General features: G+C 31.1%; 1 protein-coding gene across 6 annotated transcripts in view; it reads left to right on the top strand.

Annotated features, from left to right (window-relative positions):
- LOC127067147 (uncharacterized) overlaps positions 1-22,500 on the top strand; it is a 93,301-nt gene that overhangs the window by 53,711 nt on the left and 17,090 nt on the right. Inside the window, exons 1-2 of one of the 6 annotated variants that reach the window (XM_051001752.1) lie at positions 9,297-9,358; positions 10,946-11,439. The exons of 3 other annotated variants lie outside the window; for them this stretch is intronic. In XM_051001752.1, the coding sequence (XP_050857709.1) occupies positions 11,402-11,439 (38 nt within the window). In that variant the 5' untranslated portion in view covers positions 9,297-9,358; positions 10,946-11,401. Of the gene's footprint in view, positions 1-9,296; positions 9,359-10,516; positions 11,440-22,500 lie in introns of those variants that run through there. 2 more of the 6 variants (XM_051001751.1, XM_051001750.1) reach the window with 2 other exon arrangements.

The raw sequence follows: 22,500 nt of genomic DNA, 5'->3' as shown, positions 1-22,500 counted from the left end.
GAAAGAAAAAAAGGAAGGAAGAAAGGAAGGAAGGAAGGGAATATAGAAAGAAAAGAAAGAAAGCGAAAAATAGAAAAGTATCGTTGTGTCGTTAATTTTAGGACGAAATAAATATATCGGAAAATAAATTTTTATTAATACAATATCGGACAAGGATGAAGGAAGGAAGGAAGGCAGAAGATCGTGACGGAGAGATCGATCGATAAGCGAAGAAATATCCTGTTCGAATGAGTCGGTCGGTTTTTAGTAGGAAATATGAGATCGTCCTTTGTACAGGATATTTAACACAAAGCTGAGCCGAGTCTGACCGTATCGGTCTTTTCTATTATACATTTACACGAAACTCACACGTAAAGGCGAAATCCTATTTTATTCTATGTCGTACGAAAATATGAACGAGGTTTATATACATGTATATAGGTTGATACGTTATGTTACACCATATATATGTGTGTATGTGTGTGTGTTTAAGTATGTATGTACGTATGTATGTATGTACACTTATTGACGAAAGTTTAAAAAAAAAAAAAAGTAGTAGTCCGCCCATTTTTATACAATATTCTTTATCTTTCGAAATACATAGGTCGAAACTAAAAATAATTATAAGGAGATAGCACGATGTATGAAACATTATCTCATTACGCTATTTTTAATTTCAACATATATATTTCGCAAGATAAAGAATATATAAAAATGGACGAGCGATTATTTTTTTTCTTAACTTTTGTCAGTAACTGTATATACATAAACACACACACACACTCATACACACATATATCCTATATGCGCGTGTATACGTATACATGGGCGTTTTTACGCGGTTTGTTAGAGATACAACTAACGTGGGTAGAGATATACGAAATTTGAAACGTTTTCAGTTCGTTTTCGGAACTCCGATGAAAACTAATGCCAATGGAAAAAAAAACATATTTGTGAACGAGTTAGCCGAAATCATTGTCTTTCGGGAAAATTTATTCTCGAGAAGCTACGACTACGATAGATAGTCCCTTTTGAGTTCGGAGCTTACTTAAGCTCCATTAGCGAGTCGCTTCAAAAGCATCGTTGCTTCTGTTCTAAAGCTTCCTACTATCACGTTGTGTCGTTAGAAGCTCAGCACGCGCGAATATCCATCGTTACGCCGCAACCTCGTTAATTTTAGCGTCTGGCTTAAAGAGAGCCGTCGCTTTACGATAAAACCAGACGACGATGACGACGACGAGAGGAGGACACTTTGAGAGGAGATCCTCCTGCGAATAAAATTCTCTATTCGTTTAACGATCTTTTTATTTTTCGATTTTTTTCTCCGTTTCTTTTCTTTTTTTTTATTTTTTATTTTTTGTTTTGCTCGTTTCGAAAAATCGAGAAACGTGAGATAGACACGATTTTTTTCGAAAATCAAATTATGCGTGTTGTGTATATGTATATATTTTTTTTTTTTTTTTTAAATCAATCGAAAAAAGATTCGTCTATCGTCCCTGACCTTCGATGTTAAGTGCAATTATTGCAGCAACACGTAAACAGAACTGATAGAGAAAGAGAGAGAGAGAGAGAGAGAGAGAGAGAAAGAGGTATATGTAAACTGAGAAAGGACGTTTAATTCGCTATAATGCATCTCGACATGCAAATAGATATTTTTAACTCGTAGATATCAAAGTGGATCGATATTTAGTAGATTGTAAGTAACTCGAAACGTTCTTGACCGAAACGAAGAAACCGACCTGTCTTTTTTTAATTATACTTGAAACTTTATTATTTACGTACCGTGGTGATACATTAATATTAATTACGTAGCTTGTAATTAATTAATAAAAATTTAATAAGAAAGTGATGGATAACGAAGTTCAATTGAAAAAATAAGGAGACATTAAACACTACGTAATGATTATTTCGATTTAATGCTCGACGAAAAAGTTTTCATCAAAGAAAACCGAACGAACGATGGTGAGATACATAAAAGAGAGAGAGAGAGAGAAAGAGAGAGGAAGTAGAATCGATCGATATCTACTGCTATCTCTTTTTAAATTATTGAATATCCGTGAAGGATCCGAACGACTACGAAGGATGTGTCTTCATGAAGCAAGTCTCAAATGTCCTTTCCTCGATGTTACCGAGAAGCTGATGTATGATGTACTTTGCGATGGATTAATTTCCTTCTATATTTCTCACGGTGACGATGCTTACTTGGTGTGTGTGTGTGTGTATATATATAATATGTATACACACATACATGTCATATTATGTGTGCATTATAGATAACGAGCGCTTTTGATCTCGAAACTAGCATTTTAATATATTTTCTTTAACCTTTAGATATTTCCAAGTAATTAAGTATAAAATCTTTCATTATCATCATGTTTCGTATCAATATCGTTATACATACATACATACATCATACATACATACATACATACATATTTGTGTGTAATTTTTTGTATATTAACGTTTCTATTAAAAAATTGTATTAATACAAAATGGATAAATTTATCAATAGACGCAAGTAAAATTGTGTCGAAGTTCAATATTATTTTTTTTTATTTTTTTATTCTTTATTACTTTCACGATTCTTAAGATCTTACTTTTCCTTTCGAATTTCTTTTTTTTTTTTTTTTTTTTTTTTTTTCTTTCTTATTGTTATAAAATCTTTTGTTAGGACATTGAGAAATTGAAGTTTAATAAATTTAGTAGTTACCTATAACGACGTTAATTTAAGATAGACAAGCGTCTTTTAATTGGGGAATAAGGAAAATGGGACAATGCGAAGCAAGAAGGAAGGAAGGAAGGAAGGAAGGAAGGAAGGAAGGAAAGAAGGAAGGAAAGAGGAAGGAAGATAGAGAAAATGCATAGAGGTTAACCGCGTGTACGAAAGGTCGTCAGTCTCTGCTTCGCTGAGCTTGCATTGGCTCGCAGAGCTTTCGGTTCGATGGAGCGCATCAAAGAGAGCTTTTCACCTAACGTATCCTTCTACTATGGTTGACCCTTTCTCTCTCTTTCTCTCTCTCTCTCTCTCTCTCTCTCTCTCTCTCTGGCTCTGCTGCAGCATGACAAGAAGAATAGTAGAGCGGTGTCTCTTTTGTAAACTTTTTGAGTATTATGTCGTAGTAGCGAGTGTTAACTCATTGGAAAATAATGAAATTTCGAATGATATTTTATATACATATATATATATATATGATATAACGTGTTTAGTTTACATATATATAATTATGTTTATTTCATATATATAATATATATAAAATAAACATATTGTATGTGTATATATATATATGTGTGTATATATATGTCTATATTGAATGATAATATAAATAATATTCGATCTAGGTAAACGAATAATACAAATAATATTCATTTAAATTTAGAATATTTTTATACACGATATCGAACTGTAGAATGAATTGTTTAATAATGTTATACATAGATATTTACATACGTTATACACACACACACACACACACACACACACAATATATCTAATTTTTATTTTCATATATTTCAACGTAATTCAAACAATGAATATTTCTTTGAAATAATAAATGTCGATGAATAAATTTTGACATTGGTAATACGAGTTCGATCAAAAATAATACGTAATCGTGACGTATTTTAGAGATAAATTCGATTAGGCGACTTACGTACGTTACCAAAGCGATTCAGTATTTTAATACTAAACGCGTTCAGTATTTTAATTCGTATTTCGCGTGACTAAACGATCGAGCTTTCGTTCATAATATTTTTTCATGTTATCGCATGGACGCATTTATGTGAGTTTCTCGCACGATCGTTTAATAAGGTTATTTACTTGGAGATCTAACATGATTATGCGCGATAATAGATCCCCAAATAGATTTTTAGATTTGATATATTTCCCCATTCCTAATTCTTTTGCGGTTCGTTTCTAATCTTTTCTTTCTTTTTTCTTTTTCTCTTTTCTTTTTCCTCTTCCCTTAAAGATTCAATTTATTATTCTCTCTTTTTTTTTTCTTTTTCTTTTTTATTTTCCTTCATATTCGACAAAAACATCGTTATATAATTATGGAATAACATCAATTAACTATAGGATCAAGTATTTCACATCGATAACTCGCGTACATGGTTAAATGTTTAATCGTCGATCTGTACGCATAAGCGATTAATGTTGCAAGCTGCTACGCAAAATCAACATTACATATGCTGTTACATATAGATACATATGTGTACATATATATATATTTTATATATTTTATTTATATACATACATACATACATATATATATATATATATATATATATATATATATATATATATATATATATCGATCGATAGATAGATACAAATCTACAAAGACATATGTGCCATAAGTACATACGATGATACAAATATCGTTTCAGAATCGTATCCTGTTAATAAACCGATTAGTTTCTATTAAGGCAAAGATACTGTCATACTAATCGCATTATTCAATTGATCGGTAAGCTTGAAATAACTAATTGATGTTGAAAATTTTCAATTATTTAAAGACGCGAATTATCCATTCGATTATTCCTTATATTTATAGTTTTAATATTAAATATATATATATATTTCTAATGGAAAAGAAAAATTTATTCGATTATTACCGGAAATTTATTAATTTATAATTAATTATTAATAGTGCATCTATGAGGTGATATCGATGGATGCAATGGTTAAGGGTCAAAATGGTTGATCGTGTTCCAAACTTGCTACACGTGTCGAACTTTAATTCCGACGATCCAACAATGCTGGATAGACGCGTCGTGTTGCGTTGCGTCGCGTCGCTCGTTGCGATAACGGCTTGTTAAATGATCGCACGAGTAGTAGTACGGTTAGGCGATCAGCCTGAGTACGCAATTATTCGATGTCACCCGTTATAATTTGTCGTCGTCGCGTCGTGTTTCTCGGGTAAGAAATTTTTCTTTTTTTCGTCGTCTTGTTTCTTCCTTTTTTCTTCTTTTTCTTGTTCCTCTTCTTCTTCGTCTTCAACTATTCTTCGATTGATAAAAAAAGAAGAAGAAGAGGAAGAACAAAGGGAAGAGAATAAGAAGTAATTTTTCTATTAAAGTTTTTCTATATAAAGTTCGTATTTTCTTTTTTTGTTCTTTTCTTTTTTTTCTGATTTTTTTTTCTTGTTTTATTTATTTTGTTCGATTTTTTTTTTTTGGGTGTTTTATTTCGTTCGTACGAATATCGAAACTATATCGAAGCTATATTGAAAATCTCTCTTTTCTCTTTATTTCTTTTGTTACTATCGCGCTTTTTTATTTTATTTTATTTTATTTTATTTTATTTTATTTTCGTACTTTTTTTTAATAAAAATCTAAGAATTCGTATGATAAAAATAAATCAGTGGGATTTCAGAAAGAACATCTCGTTAGGAATTTATCGAAAATTTGTTATCGTACGTTTTCGATGCATTTCGAGTGGAAGAACACAGAAATTCATCTCTTTGAAGTTTCCGGTAAGGAAGAAAAAGAGAGAGAGAGAGAGAGAGAGAGAGAGAGAGAGAGAGAGAGAGAGAGAGAGAGAGAGAGAGAGAGTGAAAGGAAATCTCGAAAGATACGAATACGATCGAAGAGAATGGAAAATCGAGTTGCTTCGAAAATGAAGCGCGGATGAGCCCTGCTGTTCGGTTGCGGTAACTCGAAATCCGATAATTCGTCAAAATGAATTCCGTAATTCCGGATAGTTGCTATCCCAATAGCGTACCATGGCCATTCGATCGATGACCGGATATAATTGGCATGTTGATGTTTCGAATATATCTCTTGGCACATCGTTTACTCTAACGAACTTCTTTTTATGCGAGTCCAAACTTTGTTATATGTTGCTTATCCAAACTGATCGTTTACTTATTATAAATAAATAAATAAATATATATATATGTAGATAATAAATAAATTATCTTATATTAATATTTTATATGAATTATGATTTATATAAAGACTATATATAGTATTATAAATACTACATATATATATATGCTATGAATATATTAAATAAATAAACAAATAAATTTTATATATATATATAAAATATAAGTGGATATTTCAAGAGAGAAATATTTTCTATTATAATTAATGGAAAAAGAATAATAGATTAAAGGATTATAAATTACAGATCATAATTTATTTATTTATTTATTTTTTTATTTTTTATAAATATAGATAATTAAAGGATCGTGACAAAGTTTCGATAAATTCTATAATCCTTGACGATTCTTGTGGTTAAGAGGAGATATAATATAAGAAGAACGATAGAAAAAATATAGTGAAAGGTATAATGCTCGGTCATATATCATGTTTGTTCAACATTAATCGTAAGGTTGTGATGACGACACGTTGGAACACCGCGATGACGTTAATAATTACCAGACGTTGGTGATGGTGTGCTTGCTCAGAAACATCTGCTGGCGTTTTGTCGTACGTCTATGCAAATGAGAAAGGCGTATCAACGTTACGGCCAGCTTCTACGAGATTATTACACTCTTAATAGCACAGGTGATTCTCTCTCTCTCTCTCTCTCTCTCTCTTTCTCTCTTTCTCTTTCTCTCTTTCTCTCTCTCTCTCTCTTTCTCTTTTTTCTCTCTCATTTTTCCCGTTCTTCCTTTTCTTTTTTATTCCCACGTCGAGCATCTCACCACGATGACTAACGTTTATTATCGTTACTTTTTTCTGTTTATTTTTTCTTTTTTCTCTCTTTTTTTTTTTAATTCTTTTCTTCTATCAAACAATTACAAAGAAATCCATCATGTTTTTTTCAAAAGATATTTGTTTCACGAATTCGTCTTAAGAGAAGAAAAAAGGACTCCGTTCGCATCCTTAAGTAGCGCTTTTGAAAATCAATTTAAATCAAGCTTCGACGAACAGCGATAGTTATAGACACGATTTTTATTGATAGAAATCCAGTAGATAAATTTTCTTAATAACCAAACAAGGAAGAAAAGGAATGCGAAAAAAATCCATTCGCTTTTGAGTAATAAAGTGACAAATCCTTTTTCGTTGATAGAAATTTTATTATGACAAATTGTTTGAAAAAAAAAAAAAAAAAAAAGAAAGAAAGAAATTAAAAGGAAAGATTCGCTTTTATCCGTTTCTTCTTTCGTTGCTTTTTCTTTTTATTGTATCTTTTTAGAAAATCCACTTGCCTTATCTCTTCTGGGAACAATTTGAAACAGCTTCATTACATAGAATATAACACTGATGGTCCCCCATTAATTGTGGTACATAAATTTAAGTGGCATATTGCCAAGAGTAATACCACGAAAAGAAGACGTTCTTCTTCTTCTTCTTCTTCTTTTCTTTTTTTTTTTTTTGCTTCTGATTCTTTTTCTTTTCATTCCTTCGGAAAAAAAAAGTTACGATCGTTTCTTGGCGCATTAAAGTATCCCTTCTATAAGAAACGCATTCGAGCGTGTTACGCGAAACGCTTCGAGAAAAGAACAAAGGGGATACATATGAGAAGATAAAGGGGTAGTGGAGGGGGATGAAAAAGTATCAAAAAAGATAAAAAAAAAGAAAAAAGGGAGAAGAAGGAAAAAAGGAAAAGTAATTTAAACGATGCTCGAAATAAATGAGATAGGAATCTTTTCTCTTTTCCATTTTCACGAATTCGCGTGAAAAGTATGTAAGTACTTACTTACGCGTTTACTTACTTACTTACTTTGATTAATGTATCATTGGATTACAACGTTTCTAGATCAAGTATGTATATATAAAACACACGTGTATGTATGTATGTATGTATGCATGTATTTCATTTCGTTATGTTGAAAATATCATAGATATAAAAGGGAATTTTTTTCATTCTGTTTTTTTTTTCTCATTATATTTTTCTTTCTTCCTTTTTGTGCTTTTTTTTTTTTTTTTATCGAAAGAAAATTTTAGAAATTTCTTCGCTGATAAGAAATTGTAATGAGTAGGTTCTATTTTCTTTTTTTCTCTCTTTACATACCTAGAAAAAATTTCAGAATAATTTTTTCGATAAGATCAGTTATTATTATCACGAGGTTTTTTGTCCTTTCTTTCTTTCCTTTTTTTTTCTTCTTTTTTTTTTCTTCTTTTTTCTTTATAATACGATATCCAGAAAAAGAAAAGAAAAAGTGATCTCTATCTTTCGTTCAGCGTTATATTAAAATTTATTCTCGTAGAAAATTGAATATTGTCGGGAACAGAGTACACACGTTTATTAGATTGCATATACGAATATAAGAGGACACGAATGAATGAATAAATAAATAAATAAATGAATAAATAAATAAATACATAAATACATAAATAAATAAATAGAAAAAAAAAACTTTTATATTCGGAATAATGATGTATCTATCATAAAATAGAAAAATTTTAGGTTTACTCAGGCATACGTAAGACGTGTCTGAAGGGTCGAACTTTTTGTAAAATATTTGAGAAGTATATAATCAATATAAAAAGAAAATTGTTTACAATAGCGTAACGTGACATTTCTCTCTGCGTTATGGCATGCATCGTTGTGATTTACGTTCTTCTGTATCATCAACACGTCGACATTATTATATAGAAGAATATACCGCGATAATCTATCTATCGATCTATCAGAAATATTTCTTTGTCCGTGTCGTCTCGATAAACAAACGTACAAAAAAAGAAATACAAAAAAAGAAAAGATATAGATAGACGCACGCAAAGATGACCAAGTAGTGAACAAAACATAAGCACGAGTTAGAATTCTTTTTTTTCTGACATTGTAATCACACTTTCTTGATTTCGACCTTTGAACGAAAAAACGAATGAACGTATATAAACGTATAAAAAAATCAAAGTAGGAGAGGGAAGAGAAAAAAAAAATCAATCGGACCAATCGCGATTTAATTAATTGATTTATTTTCTCTCTCTCTCTCTCTCTCTTTTTTTTTTTCAAAAGTTTCTCATTCAGATCATAAAAATCGTTAAACGAGAACATCATAAAAAATAATACAACAAACTTTTGACTGTAGCCTGTAGTAATAATGATCGAAAATTATTCCAAAAGAATTTATTCCTTCCTCGTTATCGTTAAAACATATCCATTGTATATTTGTATATTCACTTTTGTCACTTTTATCGTTGATCGATAATCTTATCGAAATGAACGTATTGGATAGAGACATAGAGGAATCGAGTAAGCGAGTAAATATGTAAGAGTGGATAAGGAGGAGGTGTTAGCGAGAGAGAGAGAGAGAGAGAGAGAGAGAGAATGAGATGGGGTGGGGGGAGAGATGATGGTGGTGGTGGTAGTGGTGGTAGAAGCATGCGGACGGTCCAAACTCCGTATACGTTACGTAGTACCGAAGCGGAGAGCACCGGTGGCTGTTGAGTCTGTCTCCGGTACTGATGCGAGCCGGAAACAGTAAGTAACGCGATCGTCGAGATCGTCGAGATCGTCGAAATCGTCGAAATCGTCGAATTCGAATCGGTTGTTTAATTTCAAATTTCTGTTTTATTTTTTGCTTTCTTTCTCTTTCTTTTTTCCTTTTGTTGTCATCTCTCTTTCTCTTTCTCGCGTTTAATAATGGAAACGTTAACAATTTACCATCTTCGATAATTGGATTCTGATTTTTTGAAAGCTTTTTGAACAGATATTTTTTGTTCTTCTTTTTTTTTTCTTCTCGATTTTATATATATATATATATATATATATATATATGTATGTATGTATGTATATGTATGTATGTATGTATGTATCATCGATGTGACATTCATACACCATTGTTTCTTACGTGAATAGAGAGTATCCATCATAGAGCGATTCGATAGGTAATATACGCGTTTTTAAAAGCTTTGGAAAAATATTCTGTTTTGTTTTTGTTTTTTCATTTCTTTTCTTTCTTTCTCTCTCTCATATTCTCTCTTTTACGTTATTATATATCAACAACTCGCGTTGTTGATACACGCACTCGAAAGCAAGTATTTAAAGAGATTTGAAAAGCTTCGAAAAATATTTCCTTTCTTCTTTATTTTTTTTTTCTTTCTTTTTTGTTTCCCTTTAATTTCCTTCCCTTTTTTTTTTTTTTTTTTAAAAATACATTATTAATGCAAAACACAAGATCATCGATACAAGCGCTTGAAAATAAGTAGATTCGTGATATTTTGAGAGAGCTATCGAAGAATCTTTCGTTTTCTTTTTTTTTTCCTCGTTATTTTTATTTTGTGTTGTTCTGTTTTGTTTCTTTTTTCCTTCTTTCAAATTATTAATACGACGACACGCAAATGATTCATTGACATTATAATACAAGTATGATAACAACAACGAGTTTGTACGTGAATGCGAGAGTAGATTAGAGACGTCGCGGCTTCTAATCGATTATTAATCTAATCGTACGGGAATGGTTAAATCACGAAGTCTCGACGCTTGAGTTCGACTTGGCCGATGACCCATTGTAACAGTGGAAACGAAGTGTCATGGACGGATTTAAGGGACGGCTCGATCGTCGAGTTTACTATTAAGGGAACTTTAAGAGTTTTGGGATAGTGATCTATAGTACGTATATACATACATACATACATACGTACATACATACATACATGCATGTATATATACACACCATATATATATTTTATCATAATTGTGAGACTTTGACATATCTATAGCTATAGTGGATATATATATATATATATCTATGTGTGTGTACGATGTATGGATGTATATATGTATGTATTAATGTACGTATGTATGTATATATATATTCTTTTTATAAATTAACAATTGATAAGAAAAAGTGTAGATTCATTCAAAAACTAGGTTATCAGGAAAATCGAGAAAACACTTAAGGAAAAAGAAAAAGAATTTTCACTTCACCTACTGGTAGGTGAAAATATATAATATTTTTTATATACATACACACACACACATATATATATATGTTTACACACACACACACAGGAATACGTACACATACAGGAACGATAATATTGTTCTTTGTGATTCGTTTCGGAGTTTCGATAATTCGAGTGCTAACTGATCGGAACAAAGTTCACCAGATGAAGAAGAATACGATGGATAGAAAGAGAGAAAGAGAGAGAAATAAAGAAATGAAAAGGGGGAAGATGATCTAAAAGAAAAAGAAAGAAAAAGGAGGAGAAAGAGAAAGAAGAGGAGAAGGAGAAGAAGGAGAAGGAGAAGGGGAGGTGGTTAGACGGCAAAAGCGAAGTGCTGGCAGAAAGACGAGAAGTTTGCTCGTCGATTAAGCTTCCGCACTGCGTTTGTGGATCTTTGAATTACGTGCCAAGCTGGAGGCTGCGCTGAAGGACGAATAGAAGAAGTAGAAGTAGAAGAAGAAGAAGAAGAAGAAGAAGAAGAAGAAGAAGAAGAAGAAGAAGAAGAAGAAGAGAAGCTAGTTAGTACCTTCTTTGTCGTTCACACGAGCATCTCTACACTCTCTTCTTTTCGTTAATGTCGAGACGAATGAGTCTTATTAGTGAGGTGCAACGGTGAGATATGTATTATAAAAAGAAAAATAGAGAGAAAGAAAAAGAAAAAGTGGATTTTTGAGAAAAAGAGAGATTTTGTTGAAAAGGAGAAAAAAGAGAAAAAAAGAGAAATTTTTGTTTCTCTTTGGAAAAAATTTTTGAGAATCAGAGATTATTATTATTTTTATTATTTTTGTTATTGTTATTGTTCTTATTGTTATTAGTGAGAGTATCGGTGAGAGATAAAAAGAAGAGAAAGAAGATAGAAAGGAAAAAAGATAGATGAGAAATTTGTTTTGTTTCTCTTGGAAAAAGATTGTTGAGTATCAGAGATTATTATTATTATTATTATTATTATTATTATTATTATTAATCGTATTATTTTTATTATTATTATTGTTATTATAATTCTTTTTTATTATTATTATTAAAATAATTAATGAAGCGTATCGATCAGAGATAAAACGAAGAAAAAGAAGATAGGAAGGAAGAAAGGGAAAATAAAGGAATAATTTTATTGCTTCTCTTGCGACGTATAAAGTAATCATTGTTGATCCTCTTATATCGATTACTTTTTAATGGATGAAATTATGCATTCTTTTTCTTTTTCTTTTCTTTTCTTTTCTTTTCTTTTCTTTTTTCGTTTCTTTTAATAATAAAGAATCTATTTGGATTTGTCAGAACGAACGCATTCCTTTTTAAAGATGCATTATATTATACTTTCGATTGGGTAAAAAAAATAATTTCTTAAAACGATGTTAAGTGCGATTATTAATATTCATAATAAGACGAAGACTGGCAAGCTATCTTTAGCATAAACGATACTCTTTCGTCATGGTTTTTAGAGATACTGGAATATAGCTTATTCGTGTTTATCCAAACGGATGTGGTCGTTCGTTGCAGTAAGCGTCGATTCTTGCTGAGATAGTAAGTTGTACTGCACTATTTGTGCCATGATATAATATATATATATATATTCGCAGAACAAGATGATAATTTGTAATTGCGCAAGTAAAGTAATCACTCGTAAGTCGTCGGTTTCTAGTGAATACGGATTAGAGTGGGCAGACTAGATCTGAAATAATATCGTTCTTGTTTATTGCATTTATGAACGGTTCTCTCTCTCTTTCTCTCTCTCTCTCTCTCTCTCTTTTTCTGTGTCTGTCTGTCTCTTTTTCTCTCTATCTTATAAATTGATGTATTATGTTAATCGTGTGTCCGTAAATAAGATTTGTCTAATATAAAAAGTAAATTTATATCGTATGAAAGTTTACCTATACGATATTTACATATATAAAAAGAGAAGAAATTAATAAATAAAGAAAACGAAAAAAAAAGAACAGAACAAAACGAAAGACACGAATAGATTCGTTATCTTATTTACAAAATAAAAATCGACCTCGAGTGTCACGTTATCGATATTTGTTTATTCGACGATGGCAACTGGCTACAATATAGTAATTATTTTCGAAATGGTTTTCCCTTTTTTTTTTTTTTCATAGTCGGTACGAAGAAAAAAAAGAGTGGACGATAAATATTGATAAATACGTGAATAAATAGGAATTATTTTTCGAATGTATAAAATATGTGTGTGTGTGTGTGTTTATATATATATATATATCAAATATTGTTTGTTCAAGATTCTACTTGTTAATAGCTATATCTACCCATTAACTAATTGAGGTATATATGTGGTAAATTATTATCTCCACGCCTTCTATAACGCTTTTGATTAATAACATTTATGCTTCCATTTTCGTACTCTCTGACCTTTAACAGAAGATATGAATAGTATTATTCTATATATCATATTTATGTATACAGATATATACACACACAGAGACACATACATACATGTATACATGTCTTTATTGCGTGTACGAATGCTTTAGGATTCATTCGTCTGTCGTATTATACTCGACTCGCAATAATTTCGATCATAGAACGAAAAGATGTGGACGATCAATAATTATAACGAGAATTGTTAGCATTTAATTTCGGATATATATATATATATATATATATATATATATATATATATATATAATATTGCTCTACGGTTACTATTGCCGTATATACATACATACATACACATATACATATAGAATCGTCCTTCGATCGATCGATCGATCGGTCGAAAGAGGTTTTATCCGAGGAAAGCGAAAGAAATCGCATTCCAACGTGACTCTAACAACCATCTCGTAACGACATCCAACGAAATTTACGAGGTTTCGATGTATCGGGGACTCGACAATTCCACGATTCTCGTAATTCTTTTCTACGTTCACTTTCTACGATGAAAGAACATTAATTATCGTGCCGATTCTATCATCGATTTTATGAAATTCCTAATGATTTTTATCAATTCTTGAATATTGAAGTTATAAGGCGAGAAAAGAAAAATAAATAAACAAATAAATAAATAAATGAATAAATAATTTCTACATGTATATCTCGTATACAAAGTGAACGTACAAAAAAGAAACATATATATATATATATATATATATATATATCAAAAACTTGAAAAAATATATATCTATAATGGAAGATTTGCTATATAATCATCTAAGAATTGTTGTTGGAAGATAAAAAAAAAAACACGCAAAAAAAAGGGAGAACGATTTTCATAATTGATTCGACTTTTTTTAACAAGGTATACCCTATATATAGTGGAAAATCAATTCCCGGTAGGCGACTCATTGGAATGCCGTAAAGAAGTGACAATTTATGCGCGCTACCATAAAACGAAGCATAGTTGTTCATTCCCGTGAGGCCTTTTGCGTGGTAGAAGAGTAGTATGTCTCCACATTCGGGCGAGTACTTAACATACACATGTACACACGCACATACGTATGCACATGCACGCACACAACTCTGGATTGCGCCCTTACGAGCTCGTATCTACGGATATCGTCGTTTCTTTGACATTCGATATTTACGACAATATGATACGAGAGAGAGATAGATAGAGAGAGAGAGAGAGAGAGAGAGAAGGAGAGAGAGAGCATTGACTTCTCTCGTTTCTTCGAATTGCGACATAAATGTACTTGTCTTTTTTCCCCCTAACCTACATTTCTTTTTTTTTTTCTTTCTCTTTTTTTTGGTTCCATTTCATGCGACGTATATTTTTTCTCCTTTTCTTTCCCACATTTTTTTTTTTGTTTTCCCCTTTTCTTTCGACTCAACGAAAACTTTCTAGTTCAAGTTGCTAATTCTATAATTTTATTAAGCCAAATTACTTTTATAATTTATAATTAGGAACTTTCTCCCTTACTCTCCTCCTCCTCTCTCTCTCTCTCTCTCTCTCTATCTCTCTTTCTCTAAGGGAAAATTTAATTATTTTTAATAGAATTTAATAGAAAATAAAATAGGAATTCGAAAATAAGATTAATAATACTTTTCTAAAGGATTGATTATGACAAACGATTAGGCACGTTCGTTCGAAGCTTTCGGCGTCTCGTTATTTCAAAGTTCGTTAATTTTAAAGTTTAATAACTAATTAATGTTTTCTCTATGTATATGTATATATGTACGTGATCTATGTCTTGGACAGGAAAGATCGAAAGGGTTAGATATTCCTCTTACGCCCTGAAATGTAATCAAACTACTAGCTCTCTACAGATTTGCACGTGACAGACGCTCTTTTGGATCGGAACATTTCATCTCGAATTTGAAACACGCTGTTGGTAAATCGAGAATATCAGAGAACGCAAACGACGGAGGAGGAGGAGCTTTGAGAATGGTCGCGGATAACGTTGCTGAAAAAATCAAATTTTTGTTTTTGTATTTTTTCAATTTCTTTTTTTTTGTTTTTAGTTGCTTTCAAGTGGTTTTTTTATTACTTTTCTTTCTTTTTTTTTTCCTTTTTTTTTCTTTTTTAATCATTTATTTCACGTTCGTTACAGAAGTTTTATTTTGCAAGAGAAATAGCGTGGGTACTTTTTTTTTATCTTTCTTCTGTTTTTTTTATTTTGTTGAAGAAAAACTTTTGCAATTATGATACTGGTATAATAATATATCATTCTCATTTTTCTTCTTTTCCTTTTTCTTCTTTTTTTTTTCTTTTTAGTAATCAAACAAAACGAGAAGAGAATTGTTGGACATTTTCATAATTAACCTTTCTTTTATTTCTTTCGCTTCAAAGAGAATTTCTTCAAACAAAAACTGTCTCACATATTTTATAATCACGTTCATATCATAAATTCCAACGAAAAAGCATATGCGTGCGTGTGTGTGTGTGTATATACACGTGTATATATATATATATATATATATATATATATATATATATCGAAGATTCATTTCAATAATTTATTATGTACTTAAATACATTATCTAATTTAAAAAATTATATCTAAATAAAACGTGCGAATTCGCGCGTGACATAGCACGAGAAAGAAATATTAAAGAAATATTAAAGAGATATTTGTCGACGGCTTGTCTGTTGAATAAACAAAAGAAAAGAAAAACAGAGAGAAAGGAAGGAAGAAAAAGGAAAAGAAAAAAGATAAGAATAAAGGAGAAAATCGAGCTCGACAGCAGTCACGATTTTTCTTTTAGTCATCGAAAAAGACGACCATATCGACCTAACCGATTTTCCTTGAGAATCTCTCGAATGGAATCGGCGTTTATACGATATCAAAGTATGATTATAAAACTTGGTCATGATGCCAAACCAATAAGTTCTTGGCGGAGTGTTCGGCACATTTAGGATTTTATTAGATACGATATTATCGTTTCTTCGATTTCTCTTAACGTTTCCATGACTTTTCACCTTAACTTTAAATACGGCAATCTTAACCGCATTGTTTATATAATCGATAGGTAAAAATATATATTTTTGGAAGGCGAGAAGGAAATTTCAATTCGCCTGAAAAAAAAAAATAACAAAAATGTCGTAAGGATACATAAGAAAAAAAAAAAAAGAAAAAAAAGAAAAGAAAAAGAAAAAATTTCGCGTTGGTAAAGTAAATGGTGTAAGCTTTTTTTTCGTAATTTTCTTTTTTCGTTCATCGTCGTTTTCGATCTATCGATGTATCGAGGAACGTCTCATTTAACTGTACATTTCAACGTCGTTAAACAACGTTACTTTTGCAACCACAATTTTTTCTTTTTTTTTTTTTTTTTGGCAATAAGACGTGAAGAAGAGGTGAAGAAGAAGAAGAGGTGGAGGATGAAGAGAAAGATGCACGTTCGTGTCTGAATTTCCTTAGTGTCTCGTAAATTATCCAACGAGAGAGAGAGAGAGAGAGAGAGAGAGAGAGAGAGAGAGATCCAATTTCCGAAAGAGAACTTTTCTCTTTCTTTCTCTGTCCGTCTATCTGTCTCTTTCTCTTTCGACTGTCCGAGACTTTTCTCTTCTTCTACTTCTTCTACTTCTTCTACTTCTGCTTCTTCTTCTTCTTCTTCTACTTCTCCTTCTTCTTCTTCTTCGTTCGTTTGGTCCCTTTCTTTTTCCGATTTTTCTTTCTTCGTATCTTCCTAAGATACGTGTTCCATTAACTGATACGTGCTTGTTAACACGAATTGGCCCTTTTATCTATCTTCCAACTCTTACGTACGAAAAGTTAGATCGCTCGGTTCTACTAATCAATTAGAAATAAATAATAGATGAGAGCTCCGTTGATCCCAAATTTTTCTAGTCATGATTAATTTTTTCTTAGGTTTCTTTAACTCTTTTCAAAAAGTTGTTCCATTGTAAATTTTAACGAAATGAGATTTTCTAAGAATGTTTAAAAGAGAAAGAAAGAAAGAAAAAGACAGAGAAAAGGGATTAAAGTTAAAATATTATTGATGCTTTTCATTACCCAAGATAATAAAAAAAATATATATATGTATGTGTGTATTAAATTTGTTTCATCAATCTTAAGTTTACTCTTTTGTTTATTTTCCTTCTATTTTTTTTCTCTTTTTTTTTTTCGAAGATAACTCGGTCGTTATATCGTTCAAAACTTTAGAAAGTACGTATCTATCTAGATTCAATTCCAATTCGCTCGTAAATTCCCTCCCTTGTCTTTTTCTCATTCCAATACAAATCATTTTTCCTATCGATCTTTCGGTTTATACGAGCCGTTATCCACGATCTCTCTTTCTCTTTCTTTCTCTTTTCTTACATCTTTCCGTTTCTCATTCGTTCGTGCTCGATTTTTCGATTTTTCTGATATACGTGTGCTATTGGAAGCACGTTCTTCTCTTTCTCTCTTTCTCTTTATATCTCGAAGATAAATACATACGTTCATTTTATTATTTCACGAAGTTCTCGTTAGTAAGTTCCTACGTGTTTTCAGTCAAAGATTTCTCGATATCTGTTTGTCTTTGGAATTTATCGGCTTTTATCGTTGGAAATGTGTCAATTTTTGTGTTCTCTTTTCCAATTTAATATTAGTTCTTTTTCCTTTTCCTTTTCCATGGAAAGAGGATATAAATTCAATGAAATCGCATGAGGTATGTCATGTATTCGTGAGAAATATTTGAATAAAGAAAGAAACAGAGAAAGAAAGGAAAAGAGAAAAATAGAGAGAGAGAGAGAGAGAGAGAGAGAGAGAGAGAGAGAATAGGAAAAGAATAAGATTCGTAGTACGATATCGAGCACGTGGCACAGGAAGGAAAAATGTTGCATTCTTCTTAGTTGTGTGTCTTGTATGTAGCCATAAAAGCTCGCCAACACGCGGATCAATTGTTCGACGTGAACTAGGCCAACGAATGCAATTCTAGACGAGATCCGCATTAGTAATGCGACGAATAGGGAGAGAGAAAGAGATAGAGAAGGGTTGTTAGATAAAGATAATATTGTGTGTGTGTGTATTGTGTACATGTACAAGAAATGTTACGTTAAAGTTACATAGAGGATGTTTCTCCATTTATCCACTAAACATAGTCAAATTAAAATATGTGCAACATGAAAGTTAGGTTTAAGATTTTTTTTTTTTTGAATTTGCAAAATCGAATGTTGAGCATATATTTTTATATGTGTGCGTATATATATGCGCGTACGCATATGGAGGATGATGTTTTATGTATATATGTATACAGTATGTTATAGAAATTTTCAAATATTTATAAATCTTCGTACTTTTGTGTTAGGTAATACTAAATATATATATATATATATATTGTGAAATTGTTTAATTTTTCTGTCAAGTGATCGTTTCTTACTAATTTTTAATTTGTCGGACAGTTTGTCGGGTATCTTCTCTCATTTCATAAAATTGAAATTGTTGAGTATACACACACACACACACACATACATTATAAACGAAATTTTCAAAAATTTATACGTATTTTTACTTTCGTCAATATTAATATAATATACAAAAATCGTTTAATTTCGATCAAGAGATTGTTTCGTATTTTTTTTTGTTTTTTTTTTTTAAATTTCTGTCTAGTACGTTGGATCGATTAAAACAGCTGCCACCGTGTAAGTAAGCTACGTGAACATTCTTTCGAGAAATTTTGTCCCCGGGCAATAATCCTATTCGGTTTGTCGGTGATGCGTCGCGACAGGAAGTTAAGACAGTTTGAAAATTAATTTCACCTCGGAATTGGCCCCTAGGAGGTGAAATTTCGAGAACAAATTTCATAGCCCTGTTGGTACCCGGTTTCACGAAACGATATATATATATGTGTGTGTGTGTTATCCTTTAGTAGGTTTGCAGTTCGTTTGGGTTTCGAGAGCAAGAGGGACGAATCGTTCTTCGAATTCCATTGAGATTTTATTGAATCTCGAATGGAAATACGAGAGACTTCGATATACCTATCCTAATTTCGTCCGACGAAGTGAATATTTTTTTGTGTCGAAAATGCTTCGTAAAAGAAAAAGAGAAAATAAGAAAGAAAAAAGAAAAAGAAAAAGGAAATATAAAATTTGTTGATTGTTCGTACAATTTTTGTTTCTACCCTATTCTGTTTTTACGTTTTCTTTCATTTTTCGTTATTAAAAAATTATTTTTTCTTTCTCTCTCTCTTTCTCTCTTTCTCTCTTTCTCTATTTCTCGATGAGGATCATATAAAAAAAGATCGAGAAGATTAGAATCGAGTATCGAATTAGGAGTCGTTTGTCGTCCGAACGATTTCCACGGAGAAACACGAGGGACTTTAATCTCGTGAGACGAGCACGCGTGATTTGTCCTTTCTCGGAAATGTCCGAGAAAAAGAGAGAGAGAGAGAGAGAGAGAGAGAGAGAGAGAGAAGGATAAAAAGAGAAAGATCGATACGGAAAGATATAGGAGGTGGATGATAAAAAAAGAAAATGAGAATTACGATCTATGAGAAAAAAGTTGATCGGTAGGATTTGCAGAGGTGTCAAGAGTGATCCCGTGACGTCATTGGAAATATCTATCTATGGTATATGTGTGTGTGTGTGTGTGTTACGTACACCGGTGTTACATGAACTATACGTGTTTTCTTTTAGCTAAGCTATCGATCGATAGGTATACCGATAGAAAGAAAAAAAGTTATGTCTCTTTATAGTTAAATAACAAGAGAGAGAGAGAGAGAGAAAGATATTTATCGCTATTACACTAAAATAACAAACGTGTATGTATATATATATATATATTTCTTTTTCATTTATTATAATAACGATTACATATGATACGATAATAAAGTAGGATAAAAAGAAAATATAACAATCATTGATAAAACCAGTTACACTCCGAGGATACTACAAATAACAAATAACAATTAAACTATATTAACATTAAAAAGAAAATTATATTAAAATAGAGATATAAAAGAATGAGGAGTAAATGCGATGTAATAATAATGATAAATTAACTGGTCGGTGTAAATTTGTCTCTTCGTATAGAAAAATGCAAGATGGAAAAATAATTGGAATTTATTAAAAAAGAAGAAAGTATATTGTTAATTAATTTAAAGCGATTATCGCGTCGGGATAAAATCTAGAGTGAGACATAGCGTTTCGATTATTTTCGACCTTGATTATCATGAGTAAGTAATAAAGGCCAATAGTTAAAAGTTTAGTCGTCACGGTATCGCGTGCTCTCATCGGAGATTATGGAAAAAGAAAGAAGAAAAAGAGAAGAAGAAAAAAAAAATTAAACTACCTACGAACGGGCGCAACTCGCGTGATTGGCTTCATGGTAATTACGGGATACGCTTTAATTGTTTCACGCTCACGCAAACTCCAGACGACTTTTATATTTTTAGTCGCCTTACCGTCGCGATCGTGAGATTATTATCGCGAATTATGCTAATAACTTGTTAAAGTGGAAATATAAAATGAAAAAAAAAAAAACGAAACTTTTCAAAAAAGAAATTTCGTTATCGTAATAATAATTTCGACGTCTTCGCGATCGATGAAGTAATTTTTTTTTTTATTTCTTTTTTGTTTTTTGTTTTTTTCATATGCACTTATCGCACCTCGCAAATGTTTTTTATTTATTTTGTTGTTTTTCTGTATTTACGATTCGTTTGTTATTTTGTTTTATTTTTATTTTTTTTTTCTTTTTTTACGGACGAGAAAATTTCGATGAAATCGTTCGGCCTTCTTTTTCTTCTTTTTCTTCTTCGAAACACCTGTTGTCGGTAAATAAAGTATATAAATCTTGCACGTGTATTATAAATATGTGAATATATTTGTGTTTCATTTTTTTTTTTTTATAATTCGATCTTTGCTCACGTCATACGTAGGATTTAAATAGATATTAAAATATATACTATTTAGATACAATTGAAATTATTTTCCAAAATATATAGTATTATCGTTTCGTTGTCTGTCTATCTATCTGTCTATCTGTCGTTTAGTATAATATACGTTAACGAGAGAACGAGCTTTCGTAAGCACAGAGTTTCTGGTATTATTTTCAAACTAAAATTGAATCTAGTAATATTTCGAATCGTCTCTCTCGATTTTCATCAAAAATACATATGTATTTGTGTGCGTATATCTGTATGTGTGTATATATATATATATATTATATTCATATATTATATAAATATAAATATATATACACACTTATATAATCGAATATTCAATATAATTCGAGAAAATCTCGAAAATGAATACTCTCCGAGTCTATCCTTGTATTTCCTACAGCATCTAGAAATTACTACAAGAAAATTACGATTAAATCGGTCGTTAATTACGTGAGCGTTTTCATTCGAGGATGAATTTTCGGTTTGGATTAAATTCATGATCGTACGTCGAAAATATCATTAATTTAACGGCATTAACCACGTGCTACATCGTTTATATTCCGAATAATTTTATTTTATGTTATGCGAAATACTGTTTTTCATTAAATACGAACGGATCGAAAGGCCAATATAATTATAACTTATACAGAAACGTGTCCGTTCGTTATTAATATGTACGTATAGGAAATAAAAACATTTAATGGTAATTTTACGAACGAAAAAAAATTGTGAAAAAAAAAAGAAAGAAAGAAAGAAAGAAACACATCCTCGTACTTTCGAAATGAAAATATTTTTTGTTTCTCCGTTGATCTTATTCTCTTTTCGTTCAACGAGAAAACGGATCTATCATTTCAATTTCATATTTTAACTATGAGCACGGAGTCGATTTCAATTGCTAATTTTCCGTTCCCTTTTTGGTGAGAGTATATAGATATACTTAAATGCGTTGCTTTTCGTGCGATTCGAAATTTAATGGCGCGTATTCTATTCGCCCACGGCCGTCTAAATGTCGACTTTAGGCATTTCCTCTCTCTCTCTCTCTCTCTCTCTCTCTCTCTCTCTCTCTCTCTCTCTCTCTCTCTCTCTCTCTCTCTTTCGGAACTTACGTATAACTACGATTGTTACGAGATAACGAAAATCTGCTATTATTAGAAGATAAACACATCGATGAATTTCGAATCGAAACTGAATTTAATTCAAATCCAATATATGAAAATTTATATTATTATTTCACACAAGTCAAATTTCTTTACTCGTATCATTAATTTAATTATTTTCAATCCTCCGAGCACTTTGTCGTTTTCCTTTATGAACTTTTGAAGCTTCAAAGGATTAAAAATAAAAAAAAAAGAAGAAAAAAAAAGGATTGATCGTTCTACAAATTGCAGTGTAATTTTTAATTGGACAGGCATATTTCGCCTC

Source organism: Vespula vulgaris, chromosome 10 (genome assembly GCF_905475345.1).
Source record: "Vespula vulgaris chromosome 10, iyVesVulg1.1, whole genome shotgun sequence".
NCBI lineage: Eukaryota > Metazoa > Arthropoda > Insecta > Hymenoptera > Vespidae > Vespula > Vespula vulgaris.
Note: the sequence above shows the minus strand (reverse complement) of the source record. Positions and strands in the feature narration are given on the sequence as shown.